Below are 9,660 nucleotides of genomic sequence, written 5' to 3'. Positions count from 1 at the left end.
ACACTGATCTCAAAATTTAATTGATCAATGATAACTCTTCTATCTGATAGATCAATCACTTCAACATGTTATTCGGAATCTCATATGATTAGAGAAGATATATTTCTGATTTTACTTTGCAGGATCGAAGAGCAGCAAATCTCGGACTGTCATCATTATCGTTGTGTCAATTATTGCTTCTTTGGTATTAGCAATGTTCATGGGCATTTGTCTAAGAGTACGGAAGGCAAAGAAAAAGCTTCAAAGTAATTTAATTCCAAGTACGTACTGTAACAAAATAGACACAGTAACATTAATTTAACTCAATTTGCTTCAAGTGGGAAGCCTAGTACTGTTACGTCATCTAGATCTAATTATGTTACATATCAAATTTTTGTTAAAATTGTACCACAGGCGAAGACGTGGACGAAATTGGAAGTGCAGAATCCTTGCAATTCAATTTTGACACCATTAGAATTGCCACAGATGACTTTTCTGAAGCCAATAAACTAGGACAAGGGGGATTTGGTTCTGTTTACAAGGTAATATATAGCACATCTATTGAAGATAACATTCTCACATCATACCTTACGAAATAAAATACAATATATAGTGATTGTTCCACTATTGATCATAACACAGAGGCCGGCTTTATTGTGAAAAAACCTAACCTGCCAATCTTAACAACATCATGATATATATGGGCAACATCACCAATTTCATGTATATATTCCTTGAATGCAACCTTTTTGTTTTGATACTCTTTCAGGGTAGGTTATTCAATGGACAAGAAATAGCAGTGAAAAGGCTCTCCGTAAATTCTGGACAAGGAGATTTGGAGTTTAAAAATGAGGTCTTGTTAGTGGCAAAGCTTCAACACCGAAACTTAGTTAGGCTCTTGGGTTTCTGCTTGGAAGGAGTTGAAAGGCTTCTTATTTATGAGTTTGTCCCTAATGCAAGTCTGGACCACATCATATTTGGTATTTATGCTTCATTGTTCTTTTTGCACAACTTTAGCTTTAACTTCAAAATTTTACCATAAAATCTCATTCTTGTAACATACAAGAAACATTGTAACCTTGTTTTGAATTGAACATGCAGACCCAATCAAGCGCGCACAACTAGATTGGGATAGGCGCTACAAAATCATAGTAGGCATTACTCGAGGGCTCATTTACCTTCATGAGGATTCACGGCTTAGAATTATTCATCGTGATCTCAAAGCTAGTAATATCTTGATAGATGAAGAAATGACTCCCAAGATATCAGATTTTGGCATGGCAAAATTGTTTGGGGTTGATCAAACACAAGGCAATACCAGTCGAATTGTGGGGACCTAGTAAGTACTCGACAAGGCTACATGGCTTATATTATAATTGTGTCAATCTATATCAATAATCCAAAGTCCTCATCGAAGTTAGTGATCATAAAACCAACATATATTATTCTTGTTTCGATATGCAGTGGATATATGGCTCCAGAATATGCGATGCATGGGCACTTTTCTGTTAAGTCAGATGTCTATAGTTTTGGTGTCTTAGTTCTGGAGATAGTGAGCGGACAGAAAAATAATTCCTTTCGTCATGGCGAGAACATGGAGGATCTTCTAAGCTACGTAAGTACTTAAACTATATGCATAATGCAACCAAGAAAAATAATTTATCTTTAACTATATTTCTACGAATTGCACAATGCAGGCATGGAAATGTTGGAAGGAAGGGACATCTTCAAATCTAATAGATCCCGCGTTGACGAACGGTTCAAGAAATGAAATAATGAGATGCATCCATATTGGGTTGCTATGTGTGCAAGAAAATATAGCCGATAGGCCAACCATGAATGCTATTGTTCTAATGCTTAACAGTTACTCAGTCACTCTTCCAGTACCCTCACAACCAGCATTTTTCAGAGATAGTAACGTTGGATCTGACATGACTTTGGGATGGAAGAATAGTTCGGAGGTGATTACAACCGGGTCGGATCGATCCAAAAGCAGCTCTGTCAAAGCACCAGAAAATGAGGTTTCATTGATCACCGAAGTATATCCTAGATAGCTTCTTAAGATGAAAACTGCATTTCTAAAAAAAGATTATAATGTGTAATTTGTTGTAAACATTCCTAGTTTAAGTATGATTGTGTAAATCCTAGATAAGATTTGATTCTAGTTATCCTTTCCTATTGCAACTTGTATTACTTGGAGGAGAATGAATATCTTCTCTCCCTTTACTACTATAAATAAAGGCACAATGTAGGAGGGATAACAACACACACATTCCCCTACAATTCTACAAACACACATCTCTCTCCTCTCTCTCTGCCGCCGGCCCTAGTCCCTCTGTCAGATAAAATAGACCACAACACGTTATCAGCACGCTCCTACCGCTGCGCTTAGGAATCTGACGTTGGAGATTTTTTTCTGCATCAAACCAATTCATCCATATCATCACGCAATCAGGTTTTTTCCAAACAACGGTTTTTAACTCGATATTTTGCAAGCCCTGATAGCATGAACATTCACCATGATGCATGACCCAACTTTACGTTTAACGTATTTTAGATTCTACATAAATTGTGTATGCTTCATCATCAAAATTGCTACAATTATGTGAATTTGATATTTGTCATGAATTGAATCCTACATATGTACATGCATTGAAACTATTATTTGCATATGCATCAAAGTAAATATGTGATTCATTGAATTATATATGCATCTAATAAAAAATAAAAAAAAATAAAAAATAAAAAAAAAAAGTTTTCTGGGCTCGCCTGGAGCGGCCCGCATAAAAAAAAATAAAAAATGTTTCTGGGCTCGCCTGGAACGGCCCGCATAAAAAAAAATAAAAAAAAATTTTAGGGCTGCACACAGCAGCCCATTCCCCTCTTCTCACCCCGTGGGCCTGTAATCCCACCCGAGGGTTCTTGGCTTATACTTTTAGGCCCCGAGATTTTATTATTTAATATTTTTTTTAAATATGGGTTTTTATATTTTCACCCACACTTTAATTTGGTCCCGAAGACCAAAAATAAATTAATTCACTTATCATTATACAATATTTCTGCATATATTCTTTGCATATATATTTGTGTTTGCCTGCAGGAATATATGAACCTGAAGTTCATAATTACTTTGAAACCCGAAGTTTCTTATACACATGCCTTGTTAGAAAACCCGAAGTTTTCACTTAAATATATCACCCATGAAAACCTGAAGTTTTTCATGCAAAATTAAACCAATACATGTCTATTAGAACCTGTATGTTCTACTCCTATGTGAATGGATTGATTTTTCTCCATTACACTAACCACATCTTGTCCATCTATTTTGTGATAGGAACATGTCGAATTTGAACAAACTCGACTTCACCGCTTTGGAGGTTTCTGGAAGGAACTACCTCAAGTGGGTTCAAGATGTGAAGCTCCACCTCACTGCAAAGAACTTACGTCCTGCTATTGAAGAAGCAACAGATAAACCTGTTGGCGAGGCTGAAAAAGCCACTGCTATGATCTTCATTCGAAGACATATCCATGACGCTCTACAAACTGAGTACCTTGCTGAGGAGGATCCACGTGCATTATGGGTCGCTTTGGCTGATCGTTTCGATCACCAAAAGGACATATTCTTGCCTGAAGCAAGACACGACTGGCAGCACTTGCGCTTCCAAGACTTTAAGTCTGTGAATGAATATAATTCTGAAGTTTGTCGAATCCGATCACTTCTCAAGTTTTGCAATGAAACTTTGACTGAAGAGGATCTCCTGGAGAAGACCTACTCGACCTTCTCTGCTTTTAATATTGTCCTGCAGCAACAATATAGAGCTCAGAAGTTCACTAAGTTCTCGGATTTGATCTCTGTTTTACTTCTTGCTGAAAAGCAGAACCAGCTGTTGATGAAGAATCATCAAGCTCGACCTACTAGGGCTACTGTTGTGCCTGAAGCACATTATAGCACTAATCAGCACCCAAAACGCCAAAAGAAGCGTGGTAAGGGCGGCCAGAAGCCATCCCACCAAGGTCAACAGAGCCAAGGCCCATCCAAGGGAGGAAACAAAGCCCAGAAGCGCCCAAACCTCGCTCCCAAGGCCCCGAACTTCAAGAATAAGGGCAAAGCACCTGCCACAATGAATGACGATATGTGCTATCGTTGTGGTTCCAAGGACCATTGGTCCCGTATTTGCCGTGCTCCCAAGAAGGTTGTGGATGCATATCATTCTCGTCGTACGAAGTTTGAATCAAACTTCCTGCAAGTGGACGAACCGGAGACTACAAAGATGGAAGTTTCTGATTTTCAGGAGGATACCACTCCTATGGAAGATTAGAATCTTAGACATAGACTTATTTTTCAGTTAAAATAAGACAATTGGGGCCGAATTCCACCTTGTGGCCGAACCCCACCTTGTTTTTTGGTTGATTTTGAACAATTTTCCTTTATGTTTTGGATTATTAGTTGGCGATTTATTTTGGATATTAAGTTTTTTCCTTGAATAAATGAAATTATTTTGAATTGATACTTGTTTTTATAAACTTTTATGCATGTGACCGATTCAAATTAATTTTTCATTCTAGGTATGACTAGTGGGAAAGTTAGTTGTCTGGCAGATAGTGCAACCACGCATACTGTTTTGCGTGAACGCATCTATTTCACTAACTTCGTACCTAAGAATGCACCTCTGACAACCCTCTCAGGCCCATCCAACCTGATCGAAGGATACGGTAAGGCACGTATAATGTTGTCCAATGGTACAATCTTGACCATTGCTGAGGCACTCTATTCTCCACGTTCCGGAAGAACGTTACTAAGTTTCAAGGACATTAGAGATAACAATTACCACGCTGAAACCCACGTAGAAAACGGAGTTGAATTTCTGTGCGTAACTTCCTACGAATATGGCCAGAAGCGTATTCTAGAGAAGATGGAGCGTAACCCGAGTGGTCTGTATACTACGACCATACGCCCCATAGAATGCCACTATGTGGCCGGCCCTACCACAGGGACCGCGTACGAAATTACACTTTGGCATGATCGTTTAGGACATCCTGGACGAATAGCGATGCGCCGTATCCTCAAAACTTCACACGGGCATCCACTAACCCGAAGCTTAGGTTCGATCCATGAAATTGCATGTCAAACATGTTCTATGGGAAAGCTTATTACTAAGCCTTCTTATGACAAGATTCGTTCGAATCCTCCCATTTTTCTACAACGGATTCAGGGGGACATTTGTGGACCGATTCAACCTCCCTGCGGACCATTTAGATATTTTATGGTTTTGGTTGACGCTTCTACACGTTGGTCACACGTGTGCTTGTTGTCCACAAGGAACGCTGCATTCTCCAAACTGTTGGCTCAGGTTATCAAGCTCAGGGCTCACCACCCTGATTATCCGATCAAATCTATTCGATTGGATAATGCTGGAGAATTCACATCTAAAACTTTTGATGACTATTGCATGTCGATTGGGGTTGAAGTTGAACATCCTGTACCCCATGTTCACACCCAGAACGGCCTGGCAGAGGCTTTCATTAAGCGTTTACAAATGATTGCTCGATCGTTGGTCATACGTACCAAGCTCCCGATCGCTGCTTGGGGCCATGCAATATTGCACGCAGCAAAGTTGGTCCGCCTGAGGCCTGTTGCGACACAACCATTTAGTGCCCTTCAGTTGGTCACCAGATGCGAACCCGACATATCGCATCTGCGCGTTTTTGGTTGTGCGGTCTATGTGCCGATCTCGCCGCCCTTATGTACAAAAATGGGGCCTCAGCGAAGGATGGGAATCTATGTCGGATATGATTCTCCTTCGATTATTCGTTACTTAGAACCTTTGACAGGCGATCTGTTTACCGCTCGTTTCGCGGATTGTCACTTCTATGAGACAGTTTTCCCGTCGTTAGGGGGAGATAAGAACGTCAACGTTCCTAATGAACGACGCAAATTATCGTGGACGACTCCCACTTTGTCTCATTCAGATCCCCGCACCGCTCAGTCTGAAGCTGAAGTGCAGCGCATATTAGATCTCCAGAGCATAGCTCAGAGCATGCCAGATGCTTTCACCGATCTAGCGCGCGTGACAAGATCACATATTCCAGCTGCGAATACGCCTGCAAAGATGGATGTACCAAATGTACGACGGACTACCCTCCTGGAAGCCCGGGACGCCAATTCTGGTGATCCACGTACATTAGCGGCTAGCCAATCATCTGCCCCTACACAAAAGCGTGGCAAACCCCTTGGTTCAAAGGATTCACACCCCCGGAAGAGGAAAACCACGGCACAAGGTCCTGAAGAGCCTACCGTGAATCCGACTATCGCTTACTCATTTTACCCAACTCATGAGGAAATTCTAGATTATGGAAGCGTCCTTGAAGAGACGAATCCTCCTCCCGAGAATCGTGAGATTTCGGTCTATTATGCTAGCTTAGATGATGTGTGGCGTAGAAATGAGATGATTGTCGACGATGCATTAGCATTTGCAGTAGCTACTGAGATCATGTTGAGCGATGACATTGAACCGCGTTCCGTTGATGAATGTTGACGTAGAGCTGATTGGTCAAACTGGAAACAAGCAATCCAAGTCGAACTTGATTCACTTGCGAAACGTAAGGTGTTTGGACCTGTAGTTCCTACTCCTCCACATGTGAAGCCCGTTGGCTACAAGTGGGTTTTCGTTCGGAAGCGTAATGAGAAGAACGAAATTGTGCGTTACAAAGCTCGTCTTGTAGCACAAGGTTTCTCACAATGCCCCGGGATTGACTATGACGAAACTTACTCACCCGTTATGGATGTGATTACTTTTCGATACCTTATCAGTTTGGTAGTTTCCGAAAAACTGGATATGCAGCTGATGGACGTAGTAACCGCGTATCTCTATGGGGATCTTGATACGGAAATTTATATGAAAGTTCCCGAAGGACTTACATTGACTGGTTCAAATATTTCCAAACCCCGGAACACGCTCTTAATTCGGCTGAGGCGTTCACTATACGGTTTGAAACAATCCGGAAGAATGTGGTATAACCGTTTAAGTGAGTATTTGACTAGTCAGGGATATGTGAATAACGAACTATGCCCTTGTGTGTTCATTAAGAAGTCACATTCCGGATTTGCGATTGTTGCAGTATATGTCGATGACATGAATCTCATCGGAACTCCTGAAGAGCTCGCTAGAACTGCTTCGCACCTGAAGTCGGAATTTGAGATGAAAGATCTAGGTAAGACTCGATACTGTCTCGGCCTCGAGATAGAGCATTGTTCGGATGGAATCCTAGTACATCAATCGAACTACACCCAGAAGGTGTTGCGCCGTTTTAATGAGGATAAAGCGAAGCCTTTGAGTACTCCTATGGTCGTTCGTACGCTAGATGCAAAGCGAGATCCCTTCCGTCCGAAGGAGGATGATGAAGAGATTTTGGAGCCTGAAGTTCCTTATCTAAGTGCGATAGGCGCTTTATTGTACTTAGCTCAATGCACTAGACCCGACATCTCCTTCGCTGTTAATCTTTTGGCAAGATACAGCAATGCACCAACACGCAGACATTGGACTGGCGTGAAAGACATCTTCTGTTACCTTAAGGGTACTACGGATTTGGGCTTATTTTATCCCTACGAATCCTCGAGTGATGCCGCACCCTATGCTCATCGGGTTGATTCTCGCCTTGTTGGTTATGCCGACGCTGGATACTTATCTGATCCGCACAAGGCGCGTTCTCAAACGGGTTATGTCTTTACCGTTGGAGGCACCGCAATATCTTGGAGGTCAACTAAACAGACCTTAGTTGCCACTTCGTCTAACCATGCTGAAATTCTCGCCTTACATGAAGCAACTCGGGAATGCTTTTGGTTGAGAGCAGTAGTGGGCCATATTCGAAGCTCCTGTGATCTTCATCCCGCCGTTAATGCCCCGACGACGATTTTTGAAGACAACGCAGCTTGCATCGAACAGCTCAAGAAGGGTTACATCAAAGGAGACAACACCAAGCATATTGCGCCGAAGTTTTTCTTTACACATCAACAACAAGAGCATCAGAAGATTGAAGTCACGCAAATCCGATCACAAGACAATCTGGCCGACCTCTTCACCAAATCACTACCGAAGGCGACGTTTCAGAAACTTGTTCATGGAATTGGTATGCGTAAACTTTCTGAGTTGTAACTTTGCTATTTCTCTGTGGAATTATGTCAAACTCAGGGGGAGTATCTTCTAGATACTTGCTTGATCTTAATGTACTCTTTTTCCCTACGATTAGGAGCATTTTTCCCACTGGGTTTTTGCTACCTAACTAGGTTTTAACGAGGCACCCACCTTGGGCTGGTCATATCCCTGATGACGTCCTGTAGACGTTTCTTTTGACTTTGCATTTCTCACGCATTTTTCCTTAGACTATGGATTTTGTCCCTACTTGGGTTTTTGCCATAGCCTTAGGGTTTTTTAGTGAGACTTACTACTTATGCAAGTTCCTACCTTATTGAGAATAAGCGTTGTTCCTTGGAATCAATGCCGACGAGTCGACTTCCTCAACTTCTGCATGATGCTGAATCTACCTTGAGTATTTACCCACTCAAGGGGGAGTGTTGTAAACATTCCTAGTTTAAGTATGATTGTGTAAATCCTAGATAAGATTTGATTCTAGTTATCCTTTCCTATTGCAACTTGTATTACTTGGAGGAGAATGAATATCTTCTCTCCCTTTACTACTATAAATAAAGGCACAATGTAGGAGGGATAACAACACACACATTCCCCTACAATTCTACAAACACACATCTCTCTCCTCTCTCTCTCTGCCGCCGGCCCTAGTCCCTCTGTCAGATAAAATAGACCACAACATACCATTTATTTGGTCATTTTTCTTTTCAATGGTTTAGGTAATTTGCAATAACTTGTAATGTAAAAGAGATAGACCAAGAGTTGTTTTGGGACCAGTCTACCAATCACGGTAGAAAGTTAATCAATCAAATGAGGACCTTGATTAATTGGACTTGAATTTTCTCCCCTCTTATTTCTCTCTCATTTCATTTTGTTTTTTTTCAAAAGAAATTATCTAACTGCTTGGAGCTGTGCCACATATTTAATAAGCCTTATTTTTTTTATATTGTTCTTGTTCCACAATCATTCTTCTTCTCCACCCTTGTTCACGCCACCACTTAACCTTCCTCCTCTTGCACACACCCGCCACGGTTTGACCATCTTCTCTCTCTATTGGTGTTGAAAAGATTCAAACATTTGATGAAAAAAATTGTCGTTCATGGTTTGTTGATTCAAATGGGTTTGAATAAAAGCAATAAAATAAAATAAAATAAGGCTCATTGAATGTGTGGCTTAACTATGCCAAAAGATTTCTTTTCAACGGTCTAAAGCTGAAAGGAGGGGATAGGAGCCTGATTAATTTGGCAAGTCGCCAACTACTCCCATCTCTATCAACCTTCTATAACTAATCTTCATCACATGCGTTGCATAAAATGAGATAATGAAGATCTAAAAAATAAACAGTTTTGACTATAAAATAAAATATTGTGGAATTATTACTTAAGTGTTGATAAATATGTTTATTTTCCATTGATGACACATCATTAATTAATTTGGTTTGCAAATTTTATCTACAAAAATTTAGCCTTCCTCGCAATACTCGTATCCAAAACAATTTTTTTTTCAAATGAGATCCTTGTAATGTCCTAGCGGG

The 9,660-nt window shown here is 40.7% G+C and overlaps 1 protein-coding gene and 1 long non-coding RNA gene across 49 annotated transcripts in view; one reads left to right on the top strand and one right to left on the bottom strand.

Annotated features, from left to right (window-relative positions):
* The window catches only part of LOC126623028 (cysteine-rich receptor-like protein kinase 44), a 98,650-nt gene that overhangs the window by 27,057 nt on the left and 61,933 nt on the right, over window positions 1–9,660 (top strand). For 3 of the 48 annotated variants that reach the window (XM_050291760.1, XM_050291765.1, XM_050291759.1), the window contains exon 2: window positions 123–150. The exons of 34 other annotated variants lie outside the window; for them this stretch is intronic. In XM_050291760.1, the coding sequence (XP_050147717.1) occupies window positions 123–150 (28 nt within the window). Of the gene's footprint in view, window positions 1–122; window positions 261–393; window positions 522–748; window positions 960–1,080; window positions 1,319–1,443; window positions 1,595–1,676; window positions 2,272–9,660 lie in introns of those variants that run through there. 11 more of the 48 variants (XM_050291764.1, XM_050291738.1, XM_050291739.1 and 8 more) reach the window with 8 other exon arrangements.
* Window positions 1–9,660, bottom strand: part of LOC126623052 (uncharacterized) — a 30,477-nt gene that overhangs the window by 11,352 nt on the left and 9,465 nt on the right. The gene's annotated exons all lie outside the window — the stretch shown is intronic.

This window comes from Malus sylvestris, chromosome 5 (assembly GCF_916048215.2).
Source record: "Malus sylvestris chromosome 5, drMalSylv7.2, whole genome shotgun sequence".
Taxonomy (NCBI): Eukaryota; Viridiplantae; Streptophyta; class Magnoliopsida; order Rosales; family Rosaceae; genus Malus; species Malus sylvestris.
The sequence above is the reverse complement of the archived record's forward strand: the minus strand, read 5'-3'. Positions and strand labels throughout refer to the sequence as shown.